This window comes from Cetorhinus maximus, chromosome 4 (genome assembly GCF_964194155.1).
Source record: "Cetorhinus maximus chromosome 4, sCetMax3.hap1.1, whole genome shotgun sequence".
Classification (NCBI taxonomy): domain Eukaryota; kingdom Metazoa; phylum Chordata; class Chondrichthyes; order Lamniformes; family Cetorhinidae; genus Cetorhinus; species Cetorhinus maximus.
In genome coordinates, this window is record NC_135882.1 from 48,522,321 (window position 1) to 48,538,584 (window position 16,264).

The following is a 16,264-nucleotide window of genomic DNA, read 5'->3' on the forward strand; positions in this document are numbered from 1 at the left end:
CATTCAGTGTACATGTAATGCTTCTGATCTGCAATAGATGCATCATTTCAATATGATTGAGGTTTTCTCGCTAGTTGATCCAGCTCCAGTGTGCTGGAACCTAAGAAAGCATAAACTTGAAATGAAACTTTACACTATAGTTTGGATCAAAAAAAATGCAGCAACAATTCAATTCTAACCAGAAATAAATCTGAATATTCTCTCTGTCTCCAGGTCAATGACTAGATTTAGGATTTCTCCTAAAAGTGTTAAAATAGATTCACAGTCAAGCACCAGTGTAATTAAATAATGTTTATTGAATTTAGATATTTGCATGAAATCCATATTCTTGTCCATTTTCTAAGCAGTAGCTAGAGTGAAACTATGGGCAGAATTTTCCAGCCCCACTTGGAACGCGAAGAAAGGCAGGAGGGAGAACTTAATCGCATGGGAGGCCAAAATTCAGATTCCCGACAATGGGTTAAGCTTTTGGTATTAAGATAGAAGAACGTTTCAGGCGAGTTGACCTTCCCAACGCTAATGATCGGGAAGCCTTTTTACATTCATTAGCATGCCATACATATTCATTAAAACCCCAGCCTGCCAGTATTACGTTCACGGTCACAATCTTGTTAGTAATGAGTGAGAAAAATGTGCTTTCAGAAAAAAATATGTAAGAGGCATGCACGAGGCCTCCCACCTCCATGACACTGACCGCTACCCGACCATTATCGTGGATCTGCCACCCTACCACAGCGCACTGCCCTGTCTCACTCTGACTGTTCCGTCCACTGTCCAGTACCTTCAGTTCAACCTCCAGGACCCCATCGTCAACAGCGACAACCATGATCCTGACCACTCACTTAGCCTATCTGACTCACTTTGAGACCTCTTCATCTCGCATCAGAACACCAGCAGGACATGCAATGACTTGGCTGCAAATGTTGAACGGACCGCATTCTCAGAGGGCTCAAAACCATGTGAGCAATACCTGCTGGGTTGCCTGATGCGTGCCAAGGCCACACATTCACGAATGATGGCCAAAGATGAAACACACTCATGTCAGAATACTCAGTGATGGCACTGATGATGTATCAGGATAACCCCATCTTCGGAATCTGAATGGGAATGAAGTGCAATGCCCTTAAATCCCTGCAACCATGCAGCAACTAGCAGCATAATGAAAATGCAGCAAACCTGAACACAGTGCAGTTAAACATTTAAATACATGTGCAAATCATTTTTCTGTGATTGGTCACCCATGCCACTTATGCGGCTTCAAAATTTTGCCTTTTTCTATTGCCATGTTCATGTGCAGCCCTGACATCCACAGTTGAGGTGGAGGTAGCCTGTTGACTGCTATGCCCTGTTGACTGTGATGACTTTGATGGGTGTCTTCTGGTGATCTGTGGCCTATAGGGCTCCAGCCTGCTAAGGGTCTCCTGTGCACGTGCACCTTTGTCAGCCTGACCTGCTGGAGGCAATGGGGTCGCTGGCAGAGAGGGGGTTGAGCGGCAGGGCACCCTTGGAGCATCCTAGTATGAAGTCCCTGGGGTGCCTTGCTGGTGCTCCTCCTTGTCAGTGCGCTATGGCATCTCCCTGACTCCTCGGGGAGAAGGGGCACCTGGAGGGCGGTCGAGGTGCCCCATGCCCCTCTTATCTAGCCACTGCTGCACTGCATCCCATAACTAGAGCGATGGAGCGCAGGTGCAAGCGCATATCCGATAGCCACTGCGCGTTCCGCTAGACCTTGGTCTCCAAGGTGGGCTCCTTCCACGGAGGCAGCTAAGTACCCGCATGCTGGAGCCACGACAGCTGACAAGACGTGGAAGGACTCCTCCAGCCTTTGGTCCAGTCTGCGTATGGTCTTTGGCATATCAGCCTGATGATCCCCTGCCTGTTTCCACATTTCCAACAAGTCTCTTATGGCCAATTCCAGAGGCTTATCATCTGCATGGGGCTCAACAGGGGTCTGGTCTCCAGCAACCTTCCAAGTGTCAGAGACCTCGGCTGTCACTTCCTCCGCCAGCTGTGGACCCATTTCAGTGACGCGATCACCACATTGTGACCCTGCGCCTACTCTAGATAGATTACCAACCGAGATGAATGTCTCTGTGCCGGTGGAAGGTGCAGAGGAACGCGTGCATCCTTGAGGGTCCCGACTCTTCCTCCTCAGAGGTGAGCTGGGACAGGGGTCTTCTGTTCTTGTGCCTCAAATGGAAATGGGCTCTGGAGAACATAAGAATTATTAGTGTTGTGAGCCGTGAGGCTTACGCAAGATGTGTAAAAGGCTGCTGTAGAGTAATGGATTAATCTAGAGTAAATTTGTCAGAGAGAAGCAAAGCCTCATTAAGGTTCACTAAGACGAGAAAGCATGGTATTAGCAAAACCACACGAAAGATTGGCAATAACATCGAAAAAGCTGCTTCATGTCCAGATGCAGGGAGCAGACAGGAGGCATTCTCACTAGATGGTGGACAACCTCAATCTCCTCTTCGGTACAGGCATAGTCACCCTCTTCTCCTGCCACTTCCAAGGCCTCTTCTTCAAATGGGGTTAGGATCCTGATGGCAGGCATTCCTCCCCATCTGTGCATGCTTTTGCTTATTGTGCTCTTTCTTCTCCTGCAGACAGAGAGGAGCATTGAGAGACATTGGCATGGGTACATGAGCAGTTTTGCAGCATTCATGGCTACATATTCTCCTGCCACCCCCACAGCTGCCAATTTCTGTGTCCACCTTACTAGTGAGAAGAATCTGCTATGGGGATTTAAGCAGTAATAGCTGTTGAATACATGCTGTTCTTGTTTTGGAAGAGTTACAAGAATGGCACGTATTGTCTCTCATCTTGCAATGGGATTTCTCTCTCCTGTTCAAAAGCCACCCTTTGTCCTTGTCCCACCTACCCTTGGCTCAAAACCTATTACATCTCAAACTTTGCCTAGTTCTGATGAAAGGTCACAGACCAGAAATGTTGACACACTCTCCCCACAGACGGTGCCTAACCTGAGCATTTTCCAGCGTTTTCTGTTTTTATTTTAAACCCCTGCACAGGCACGAGACCCACTAACAACATTGTGGAACATTCAAATCATTAATTAACTCACACATTCAACCCACTTGTGCATCTGATGGAGATGCCTGAAACCCATCCTCCCTTGTGTCAACCCTCTGCAAACTTACAATGCTTCATGCCCCTGTAAATGTGACTTTGCATTGAGTAGAAAGTGGCACTCACCCTGGTGGCACACAGCAGATCATTCTTCCTTTTGCAGCACAGGTTCTCCTGTGGGCCCAACCAGCACTAACTTGTGCTGCTACCTCCATCCAGACTGCCTTGGTGTCAAGAAAATATAATAATTTTCGTCATGTTATTTGAATTTATTGTAAGGTAGGAATAGTGGGACCTGTGTGTGGATGGGACTTAATTGAATTAAAGACAGCTGGCCTGAAGGCTTTGATGTATCAGAAGAGAAGCTAGGTTTGAAATGTTAAATAGGTAAACATGGAGTTTTAGAATCTGAGGTATAAAGGGAAAATTTGCTTTTTTAGATAAACCAGAGTAATTTGAATTTCAAAAGAGGCAGCGAATTGTTACACTTAGCCAGAAGAAGCCAAACAGTATGTTTATTTCTCCCAAAGCTTACTGATAAAATTGGTACTACGAAAGATTTTTATTATTAGAAAAGTAGAGTTGAAAAGATATTTTGGGACAATGAGATTTACATTAAAAAGGGAGAAACCTGTATAAAGGAGATGAGATTATGTGTAAGAGGAAGGCATTCTAAGATCTAATACGTGTAAGAAACCTCCAGCCTTTAAGGCTCAAGTTGCTGTCTAAATGAACTGAAGAGAAGAAAAGTCACTTTGAATTTGACTGTTCAGGATATTGTGTTACTTTTAAAATCTGTATTTTACTGTTGCCTTACGGAGCTGTAACTGGGAGTTAGATTAACTAGGGGATCTAGGAGTTATCGTAGTAATTTGTAAGCCTGTGTATGTGCGTAAAATCTTTTTTCTATTAATAAAAGTTTAATTTAATTTTGTAAGAAACTAATAAGACTCGGTGGTCTTATTACTACTGAACTCAAGGCATGCATCTCGAAATAAATACAAATTGTAAAATAGTTGTGGCAGTTGTTTCAAGTTTCCCTCTGGGATTTGAACAGCTCAGCATTTACCATTCACTGCGCCATAACACTTGGTCTGGCAGGATGGCCTGTTGCTGCCATTCCTGGGAAAAGAGGACATCCCTCCTTTCCCAGATGGCCTGGAAGGGAACCTGCAGCGAGACATCGCTAAAATGTGGAGCCACACGCTGTCTGGTTTCAGGCATTTACCTGCAGGCAGGAGAGGTAGGGGGTGTCAACCTCCAGAGGTGGTGCTTAGCGATGAAGGGAGCCATTCTTGGGATTCAGATAATGAATATCTGTCCAGATGCCCTTTAAATATGGCATGCAGACCTTTGAACCCATGAGGTATTGGGAGCATCAACTTCCTGCCTGCCCTGCTTCAAGATTCACCGTTTTTCATGATCATGCATAGCTATTAAGCTGAGCGTCACATAATTGTAGAAGTTCTTCCCGCTCACCATGGAGTAAGTTCAAAGCTGACTTCTGGTCCCGCCTCCACACTTAGCGTGAAAAATGGAAAATTCCGCCCTATGACTGGCAACAAGATCAACAGTTCTCAGCTTTCAATTGCCCAATACTTGTGGATTTCATACAGAAGTTAAAAGACAGGCTTGTAAAATATTTTATTCTGCAGCAATATGAAAGCCATTTCTGTGAACATTGTTCCTCTAATTATTCATCACATGCCATAAGGAGTACAGTCCCAGCTTCATTGGCTCTGGAGAAGCCACATTAGTAATACTAATGTTGCAAGACTACATGTGGGATCCCACTCCAAGACCAACAACATTGTGCAGTTCATTTTTGCCCCTTCATAAAAAGGTTACTTTCCTGCTCACCCAGTACTGCCAAAAAAAGAATTATCTCGTCGTTCAGCCACTTGCTACTTGTGGGCCTTGCTGTGACTATTTGTCCACATAATCTGCATTGACTGTATTTTCAAAAAGCAGTTCTTGTGATGTCATCAGGGTGTGGTACAGCACTATATAAATGCAAGTTCTTTGTTTCTTTCCTTGAATTACAGAGCTGTTAATTCATGTCTGCTATCTTTTTTTAAAGGGGTTTGCATCCTTAATAAGAGAGTGGCCAGGTGACATTTATAACAACAAGACTGTAGTCCGCTCTGTATTGGACCATCTGGATCGGGCTCCAAGTAACAGAACGTTGTTGACAACGCTAGCAGAATTGTGAGTACCTGTTTCTGTGCATCTGTCTGTTCTCATCAGTGTCCTTGGATCATAAAATGTTTACAGTGCAGAAGGAAGGCATTCGGCCTGTCGAGTCTACACCAGCTCTCTGCAAGAACAATTCAATTAGTCCCTCTCCCCATCCTTTCCCTCTGGCCCTGCATGATTTTTTCTCTTCAGATAATTTCCAATTCCCTTTTGAAAGCCATCATTGAAACAGTCTCCCACCACATTCTCAGGCAATACATACCAAATCCTAACTATTCGCTGTGTAAAAATGTGTTTTCTCATGTCAGCTTTAGACTTTTTGCCAATCACTTTAAATCTGTGTCCTCTGCTTCTCGAACCCTTCACCAAAAAGAAGTTTCTCTCTATCTACTCGTGATTTTGAACACCTCTGTCAAATCTCCTCTCAATCTTCTCTAAGGAGAACAACCCCAGTTTCTCCAATCTATCCTCATAACTGAAGCCCCTCATCCTTGGAGCCACTCTCAGAAATCTTTCCTGTGCCCTCTAAAGGCTTCACTTTCTTCCTAAAGTGCAGTGTTTAGAATTGGAAACAGTAAACAAGTTGAGGCTGAACTAGTATCTTATAAAGGTTCATCATAACTTCCTTGGTTTTGTGCCCTATCTATGCCTTGATCTATAAAGCCCAGGAACCCATATAACTTTTTACCAATTTCTCAAGCTGCTCCCTACCACCTTCAATGACATGTGTACATATACCCCCAGATCTGTCTGTTCCTGTACCCCACTTTAGAATTGTAGCTTTTGTTTATATTGTCTCTCCCTTCGAAAATGTATCACTTCCCATTTCTCACCATTAAATTTTATTTGCCACGTGTCCACTCATTCCACCAGCCTGTGTTGTGTCCCCTTGAAGTCCATCAATATCTTCTTCACAGTTCCCAATTCTTGCAAGTTTTGTACCATCTGAAAATTTTGAAATTGTGCCCTGTACACTAAAGTCTAAGCCATTAATATATATATCAAGGAAAGCAATGATCTTAGTACTGATCCCTGGGGAACACCACGAAATACCTTTCTCCAGCCTGAAAAGCAACTGTTCTGTTGAAGAGTCATACGGGCTCGAAACGTTAACTGTGTTCCTCTCCGCAGATGCTGCCAGACCTGCTGAGTTTTTCCAGGTATTTTTATTTTTGTTGTGTTTACCACTACTCTCTGTTTCCTGTCACTCAGCCAACTTATCCATACCACCACTGTCCTTTTTATTCCATGGGCCTCAACTTGCTGACAAGCCTATTATGTAGCACTTTATCAATCACAGACCTCAGAGTTTCGTTGCTAAGGAGGGCAATTTGCTACAATACAAAACTAAATGAGACAGACAGAGAATGGCTGGAATGTTGAATTTCCTGCTGCAAACTTTTGTTGAATCTGGGGACATAAAAAATTATATTTTTTATTGTGAATTGTATAGTTGTATGAACAGGACAAGTATTAAACAATATGGGGTAAAAGCAGAAGTGTGTGATTAGACTCAGCAGCCCGAGCCTATATGGAGAAAAAAATCAGCACAAACTTGATAGTCTGTTTTTGTACTTTGATCTTGAGAATGTTAAATTGGATGAGGAAGACCATTTAGCCCATCTTAATTCATCCATTGACAAAGACCATATTGCCTTCACCGTCCACCTCATTATTATGGCTACTTCTAGCTATTTCTTAAAAATGCAGGGGATTTGCTTTCTCTACTCTATCAGGGAGTCCATTTTATGTTGATCAGTTGTTGTGTGAAGAAGAGCTTCCTGTTAAACAATCCTAAATTTACCTTTTATAGTTTGAACAGATGTCCCTATGTCCTACTCTCTCAATTTGATTTAAAGTAATATTTATCTTTTATCATGCCTTTAACTATTTGTTCTTCTATGAAGAAGAAATGTACTTCTATAAAAATCATCTGTCTCTGCACCATGTAATTCAGCATTCTATTGGCTTTATTGATTGCTGCTCTGATTTGGTCAGACACATTAAGCTCCAGCTCCATGAAGAGTCCAAGATCACTTATATCGACATCCTTAGATATTTCAATGCCATTAATGCATTGTGTGTGGATTATTTTTCTTTTCTAAGTGTAGTACTTTACGCTTCTATATATTAAATTTAATCTTCCATTGTTCTGTACAGATGTGTTTTCTATCCAACCCATTCTACAATAACTGCCCTTTCTAGTTAATTCTGCAATGATTTTCTAGAAACTGTGATGTTTTTGCATCTGCTGTGTTGTTTGCCTACTTGGGTTTACGTTTACAATCTAAACTGGATCACTAATTTTGTGCTTACAAAGTAGGAATTATCCCAGAATTTGAATTGAGCAACTTTAATAAAATAGAAAAATGGGAACCTGGTGCAAAAACAAATTATCATCTATCTTGAATTATGCAACTTTGAATTAAGACTGTACTTGGCATCAAGGTTAACATTTGTTTCGGTTCCACCCAGGTACACCTACGACCAGCGTTATGACAAAGCTCTTGAAATTTACTTAAAGTTGCGACATAAAGATGTCTTCCAGCTCATACACAAGCACAATCTCTTCAGTTCCATCAAGGATAAGATTGTTCTGCTCATGGAGTTTGATAAGGAGGTCAGAAGTTTAATTTTCATGTTGCTCTCCATTTTTACTTTTCATTTGATTGTGTTACTTTTTTTCTTACATGCAACAAAGCCAGAAATGCTCATCTCTAAAATGGATGGGATTTTATCACATTCTTCTGTAGAATAAACCCTGGATGGGGGAAACACAGAGTAGGGGGGAAAAAATTATATGAGAGGTCCTGAGGTCAACTAGGTAGGTATTGAGGAGACTTGAAGGTGAGGAGAGTGGTAGCGAAGGGGAAGGATTTAAGAAGTGTTCTGGGGCGTGATGGCTGAATACTGTGTTACTGATGATGGAATGAAATGGAACAGCATGTGCAGCAGAGTATGATAGAGGAAAGAATGTAGAGCACATTGGGGGCAGATTGCACAGTGTGCTATGGAGCGTTGAATATGGAAGAATGTAGAGAGAGTTGCAGAGCATGGTAGGGGTCAGAATGTAGGCAGTGCTATATACCATCTGAGGTTGCATATAATGTTCCACTATCCCTAATTACCAGCTGATAGGGCATGTAATCCTGCTGTGTTACACTCCTGTGTATTTCCGTTGAGTAGTCAAATAATCAAGTCGATTGTAAATTATATCAACTTTTATTTAATTAACTTTCCAGAATAAATTATTTTCAGCTGCTTTTGCTCAGTGGCAAGGTTTCTCTATATGGAAAACAACTCTCCAAACCATAGGGTCGTACTGCATTGCATCCTGTCACCTGTTGTTCATCCGAAATGCTGTTTCACAGTTGCAATGGTATGCCCAAAATTATCCGGCAGTATCAGTGACTTTGAGATATTCGTGCTCTGTTTCTGTCTCTGGCTGGCACAATGATTCCATTAGACAATGGCAGAAGGTAGCCTGTGTCTTTTAAGAGCTGCCCTTTACCTGTTCCTTTAAATGAGGCTGGAGGAGATGGGTAATGTGGAAAGCATTGAGTAAACAGGGACTAAGCAACGTAATTCTGAATTTGTGGTTGTAGACCACATTAATTGGAGCGCAAACCCTTTTGGGTCATGAGTCGGATGGACACAATCAATAATCCCGTGACTCTTATAAAGCTAGCACATATCTGTAGAGTTGAGTTGTTGGCTTCTGCTGATGCTGCTGGTCAGTGAGCAATATACTGACCTTGCTAAATGATGCATTCAATATATGTCCCTAAATCAGTGTATTTAGATACAAACCAACCACTGTCTAACAAGAAATGCTAGCATTTACTTCATCCTATATTACCAGTAACGTCAATATCGGGGAAGTGTTACAAGTGATGTTTATTTTCATCAACAATTACATGGGTTGCAAACCAACTAGTATTTTTTTTAAAGACTGGCTTTTATCCAAGTAATTAAATTTTTCAACATTTTTATTGAATGATATATGACAGATCTGAGTTGCCAAAGCAGTGTGAGCTGGAAACAAGGACACACTTGGTATATTTTGCTTGGATATTAAATATTTCCATAGCAGAACGTCATCGTTCCACATCTAACTTGAACTAATTCCATTAAAAAAACAGAGGGAATTTGTATGTATATCGCACTTGTCGTTACTTCAGATGTCTCAAAGTACTTCACAACAAATTAAGTTCTTTTGACACAAAAGCAAAATATTATGGATGCTAGAAATCTAAAATGAAAACAGAAAATGCTGGAAATACACAGGTCAGGCACATCTGTGCACCTGTGCCTACGTGCAGTCTGTAGTGAGAGAGGGAGAGAGAGAGAGAGAGGCAGAGGGCGGAATCATCCCAGATTTGCACTAAGTACGGTAGTGGGCGGGAAAAATGACGTTTTACCTGCCAGTCACAATGGCGGCTTCTCACCATATATCGTCCCAATCCTGCCACATTAATTATGCACGCCATCACCTCGCCACTTCATCACGCCAGGTGCCATATTTAAAGTACAGCCGCATGCACACCTCTGTGCTTCCAGCCCAGGATTGTTGCAAGTAAGACATGGCCCTGATAGGAAGAAGACTGCAGCCCCCGGGTTTAGTGACGCGTCCTTCAAATGCCCTTTGGACGCCGTAGAGACCTGCTGTGATGTCCTCTACCCCACTTCAGGCTGCAGGAGGGGCAGCTACATTGCCACTCCAGCTTGGTAGGTGATGGCAATGCTGATCAGTGCCAATGCTGCACAGAAGAGTTTGGCCATCCAATGCAGAAAGAGGATGAATGATGTTATCCGTGCCGCCAGGATAAGGCAACCATCTCGTCACTCTAAACTCACACACTCAAGCTCATCGCACATGCACTGGCATCTCACTCACTGCCAGCTCAAGGGACATCAGCACTCACTCACACCCTCACATCTCCGTCTGGCCTCATCTGCTCAGGAGATTGCCTCCTCAGCCATCACCATCTTGAGGCTACTTGCACAGATCAACTTGTGCCCCCATAGAAATCCTTGGATACCCCCCTTCCCCAGTACAGCCCTCACCCTGCAACCTCTTCCTTTGCCTGAGGCTACTTCCCCTCCCCCTTCCTCGCTCTGCAGCCATTGAAAAGCCACCCCCACCTTACGGCTGGCCTGGTAGGTAGAGACCTGCCCGTGAGCCCCCCTAAAGGTTCTGTCTGCGAAGCCTGGCGCTGATGACTGCGAGTGCTGCCCGAAGCAAGGTAGGCAAACAAATCTCAAAGTCCCAAGCGAAGTGGGGCTTGCCAGGTACACGTCGCTTTTGTGCTGTTGTGAAACATGGTGTGCGATCCAACATAGGGGGATGAGTCCGGTGGGCTAGCCTTATATTGATATGCAGATGTGTTACAATGAGATTCCCTGCGTCCGATGGCGGGAAGCACGGTCCACCATCGACAGGCTGAGCGGATGATCGCAAACTGGTTTCACAACATCGTGAAACCGATTTTTGGACTTCTCTCCATGTTGTCCGCTCACGTCGCCGAGCATGCCCAACATCAGTGGGCATGGAAAATTCCACCCAGAGTTAACATTTCAGGTCAATGACCTTTCATCAGAACTGCCCAGTTAACTAAGTACTTTTTAAAGTATACTTACCAACTTAGGAAGTGTGCAGCCAAAAGATCAGTACATGCATATACTGCATCAGTTTTAAATGAGCAATTCATGTAGTGCCAGATGCGAGGCTATGTTATCTGGCCACACCCATAGTTGATGTACTATAAATGTGAGCTGGTACCAATGTGCTGTTGGTAGTTTAAGCACTATCTGTGCACATGGGGAGAATTTTCTGCTTGTCGGGTGGGCTTGCGCCCTACCCAACCAAGCATAAAATGATGCGCGATGATGTCGGGCGAGTGTCCCAATGTCATTGCGCACTCGCGTGATATTTCGGCCGGCGTGCACCCGTCAACATGTAAAAGGCCTATTAAAAGGTAATTGAATAAAATTTTTTGTTGCTTGTCCAACCTTGCAGTTGGTGGGCATGCAAAAAGGCCGAGCGGCATTTGCATTTTCTAGGAAACCTCATCCACAAGCGGGATGAGGTTTCCAACAGCAAATAAAAATAAAATAATTTTAAAATTTAATTAATAACATGTCCCTGCTCATGTGACAAAGTCCCATGAGGGGACATGTTTTATAACATTTTATAAGCCATTTTTTTAATTTTTAAAACTCTTCATCTTCCTTAGGCAGCTCTGTGCCTTGGAACTTTTCCAGTGTGCACTCGCGTGTATGCGCGAAGTTCATGCTCACCCTCCTACCTCCCCCGCCCCCCCCACACACATAGGCAGTGCTGCTGCGTGCGACTCATGCTACTCATGCTAGATGGGCCTTAATTTGACTGTCAGCGTGAAATCGCGGTCCGGCCCCAATTGTGGGCAGTGGTCAGGTTCTCGATGGCCCCCGCTGAGCCCACCCGACGAGGGAAAAATCCTTTCCCATGTTTCTCTGTGCAGTCTAAAGCTGGTACATGTAGGGTAGAATTTTCCCCTCGTCGGTGGGGGGGTGTGCAGAGTTGGGCACAGGCGGGCACAGAATCGATCGGCGTCCCCGATCGGGTCCGTGTCGCCATTTTACGTGGGCGGGCCAATTAAGGCACGCCCAGTGTGACGCATGCCCGGAAGCGCTGAGCGCTCCCTGTGCGGGCAGGGAGTGCGCTCTTTCGCACAAGAGCACAGAAATCTCCCTGAGGCACAGAGGCTGCTGTGCCTCAGGGAGATTAGTTTTAAGTTTAAACAGTGCATTAAAGTGTTGTAAAATTTTTTATGACATGTCCCCTCATGTGAAACTGTCACATGAGCTGGGACATGTGCATTAATTTTGATTAAAATTTTTCTGAAAATTTTAGATCATTCATGAAACCTCACCCCACCCGTAGATGAGGTTCCATGAAAAATGTGACGGCCGCCTGGGCTCTTCACCTGCCCGCCAACCTTAAGGTTGGACAGGCAGCCTTCACAATAGGCTTAATTAGTTCATTAATGGCCTTAACAGGCCTTTGACAGTTTGGCAGGCGAGCGGCCGAACTGAAAATCTAAATGACATGCAGTGACATCGGGACGCACGCCTGACATCACCCCACATCATTTTACGCCTCGGCGAGCGGGCCCCGCCCCAGCTCACTGAGCCGAAGATTCAGCCCGTGGCATGTACAACAGATCTAAGTTAAATTCCTTGGTTGGAAAACCGTAATTAGTAATCATTTGTTACACCACAGTAACTAAGTACATTTTAATTGGAAGCTGCTGTAAATTCACCATGCAGTCACATTAGCAGCACCCCTGTAACTGGAAGTCTGAATTGGTGTGATATTGTACATAGGTCATTCCTTCACATGTCAGTGCATTGTAAATAATTACCTGGCAGATCTCTGTGTGCCTCAAGTTTCATCCTATGTTTAAACCTGTCCCTTAAGTGGACCTGCTGACTTTTGTCATAAGGAGAAAGTTTCGATGATTCATTGATAGGAATCATATTATTGACCTATGTAAATCCAAGCTCTCCGTGAGGCTCAAGGGTCTCTCTACTTCTGATATTCACAGCTCTTCTTCCAATAACAGCATGATTCCATGGGCATCCACTGTTCTCTGGTATCTCCTCCCAAGTGACCATTCCTCATAAATGAGCTTAGATGCTGAGCTTTGGCATGTTGTTCAACCACAGAAGGAACCACAGCCCGATTTAAACCACATGGGCATTTTCCTGTAGATGCCACAGAGTATTGATCAGGAACAGGAATGTTGATTTCTCCACCACCAGACACTGAGGCACAAATATGTGTCTCTGCCAGTGCCGCAGTGGAGATTAACCAGCTCATCAGAGACCATGGATTGTACTAGAAGCACTCCTGGATTGCATGTTTCACAGTGAATTTATTCGAACAACTCCAATGTACATTGTTATGATGGCAACAAAGATGAGCTATTGTTGTATGAATTTGAATCCTCAGCTATGTTCTTTGACATTACACACATGAGAAATTTCAGTGGAGGTATTACTGAAGTGCAAACAATTTCACTGTTCTCAGTGCAAACATAAACATCTCTTTTTATCCCCTCTTTTTTTCTCTCTACTTACTAGTGCACAAGTCAAGCAGTAAAGCCAATTCCATAGTAGCTCTGGGCAGTCTCATTGGTATAAAATCCCTTGGTGTGCCTTCAGCCACCACAAGGTTAAATGTTCGCTTATCTCTCTAAATCTCCCTGCCTCTAGAAGTATTTAAATCTATCCTATTCAACAAACTTTCAGTTGCTTCCTCACTTTTCACTGAATGCGGTCGCCATTCGTTTCTCTGCCCCACAACATGAAACACCTTGGGATGTTTGTCTGCACTAATGGTGCTGAATAGGTTGTGCCTATTGCAGTGTATCAGGGAAGCTCGACTAAAATACTGCTGATAGCATGTGATTTCAAATTCCAATATTTGCTAGAAAGCTTACTCTAGGAGCCAACTGGATGGCAAGTTATTAAAAAAAATACTGTTTGACTCATTGCTGCCTACTTTTAAACATTACATTTTTTAACCATTTTTTTTTAATTCATTCATGGGATGTGGCATCACTGTCTAGGCCAGCATTTATTGCCTATCCCGAATTGCCCTTGTTGAGAGGGCAATTTAAGAGTCAACCACACTGCTGTGGGTCTGGAGTCACATGTAGGCCAGACCAGGTAAGAACAGCAGATTTCCTTCCCTAAAGGGCATAAGTGAACCAGATGGGTTTTTACAACAATCAACAATGGTTTCATGGTCATCATTCGACTTTTAATTCCAGATTTATTTATTTTTTATTGAACTCAAATTCCAACATCTACCATGGCAGGATTCTGGATTCTGGGTTCCTGGTTCTCTTGATTACTAGTCCAGCCTCTTCTAACCATTATTCTGTATTTCATCTACAGCAAGCAGTTAACATGCTCCTGGACAATGAAGATAAAATTTCAGTAAGTAACAAATTCTTTTAGCTACAATTTTGCCTTTCATTGAAAGCATAAACTTTAAAATGAAACTACAGAAAAAAAGAATGACTTGCATTTATGTAGTGCCTTTCACAATCTCAGAAGGCCCCAAAACACTTTACAACCAATAACATATTTTTGAAGTATAGGCACCGTTGTGATGTAAGAATATGAGCGGTGCATTTGAGAAATACTTTGGAACAGGAAGTAATGAGCCAGAATTAACTGTGGCCAGAGGTCAACATCTTGCTTATTAGATTGTTTTTAGTTCTGACTAATTTTCATTTTGCTTTTCTGTTGAAGATTGACAAAGTTGTGGAGGAGCTGAAGGATCAACCAGAACTGCAGCATGTGGTTAGTTTTCTTTTGTGCCTTATATAAACATCAAATATCTCTGTTCAGAATGGTTGCCTTTGAGGGCAACATTTTACATTTGAAGATGCCACAAAGTTATTGGATGTGGGTTTGCAGCTGCGAGTTTATGATCTTGTCCATGCCATCAACAGTGAAACAGAAAGTGAAATACTGTTTTTGCAAAGTAAAGCAGTGCAACTCAGAAAGCAACATTTGGATATTCATAGTTAACGATCCATCTGCCCCTTGCCTGAAGTTTCTGTACCATTTATGCATAAATAATAGAGTGCCATTAGCCTCATCGTTATTGCTTTGTCAGCCAAATCCAGCCCAATATTTTTATAACCAACAAGGGAACAGACTGTACTAGATTTAAAATGAGTAACACATTAGAATTCATGAACTACCTGATAGTAAGGAAGCATCCTGAAATCAGTGACCATAACCTAAGAGTTTGACATTAAGTTTGAGAACGAGAAGGATCACACACAAACCAGTGTTTTAAACTTATGTAAGCCTGACTTTGAAACAGTGAGACTCATGCTTATTATGACACAGCAGTTGGTAAAGGGTGAGTGATTTAGAATCCCAAGGGAAGTTTTAAACAACTGTCATAACCTATACTTTCAATTGGTATGTTTGAGATGCAGCTCTGAATTCAGAAATGAAACCACCAAACCTCCAGAGGTTTTTTTTTATATAAATTAAATTAAACCTTTATTAATTTAACAAGGAATTAAACACGTACACATGCCTACAAATTTCTACCATAACAACTTTTAAACAAACCCCAAATTAATTCACTCCTAGGTAAATCTTCACCAAGGCAACAATAACCCATAGACTTAAACAGACACCAGGCAAAGCAAATTTTATCTTACAAATTCAAAATGAGGTTCCTTTCAATTTGGTTCTTTCGCACAGTTGTTGGCTTATAGGTGGCATGCCTCTGACTCACGCACAAAACTCTTTTCTGTATATACCTAGCCTTCCCTTTGAATGCAAATTCTCAATATATCACCAGGCCCTTTGAACTCCACCTCTTCTAACAATAAAAACCCTTTTATAGTACCAATTTTGTTAGTAATATTATAAACATGTTGCTTGGTATCTCCTAGCTAGGTGCAAGATTTCACCCCAGTCTTTGAATGGTTTATTCAACAAAATGCAAATGTACTCTACTGTTTAGCATCTCAAAACTACTATACATCAAAGCACCCAGATTAGCTGGCTTTAATCCAATTAAGAGGCACACACTCACACCCACAGACACAGACCCTACTACAAGTCCGATTTAAAATAATTTCCAATAAAATTATATACATTAATATCTTCATGACAATGCTGAACATGTTAAACTGAACCTACAGAAGAAACAGTGGATGGTATTCAAAGTAGTGTTTTGTACAATGCAAGACCAGCAACCATGGTCAGACAAATGACGTCAGACGCAGTACAAAACTACAGTAAATGTCCTAAACAATTGGCAAGGGAAGTGGTTATCCAGAAAACTGGGAGGAATATAGAAAATAATAAAGGGGAACTCAGGCATTATTAAGAACTGCAACAAAGAAATAATAAAACTGCAATTAATATAAAGAATAGTTAAACTGTATTAATA

General features: G+C 42.5%; 1 protein-coding gene across 2 annotated transcripts in view; it reads left to right on the top strand.

Moving 5' to 3' along the window:
- Nucleotides 1-16,264, top strand: part of vps41 (VPS41 subunit of HOPS complex) — a 256,233-nt gene that overhangs the window by 204,729 nt on the left and 35,240 nt on the right. For both annotated transcript variants that reach the window (XR_013576374.1, XM_078540140.1), the window contains exons 18-21: nt 5,171-5,298; nt 7,762-7,906; nt 14,233-14,274; nt 14,593-14,643. Coding sequence is in view for 1 of the 2 variants with exons in the window: in XM_078540140.1 (XP_078396266.1) it covers nt 5,171-5,298; nt 7,762-7,906; nt 14,233-14,274; nt 14,593-14,643 (366 nt within the window). In the remaining variant the exon portion in view is untranslated. The remainder of the gene's footprint in view (nt 1-5,170; nt 5,299-7,761; nt 7,907-14,232; nt 14,275-14,592; nt 14,644-16,264) is intronic.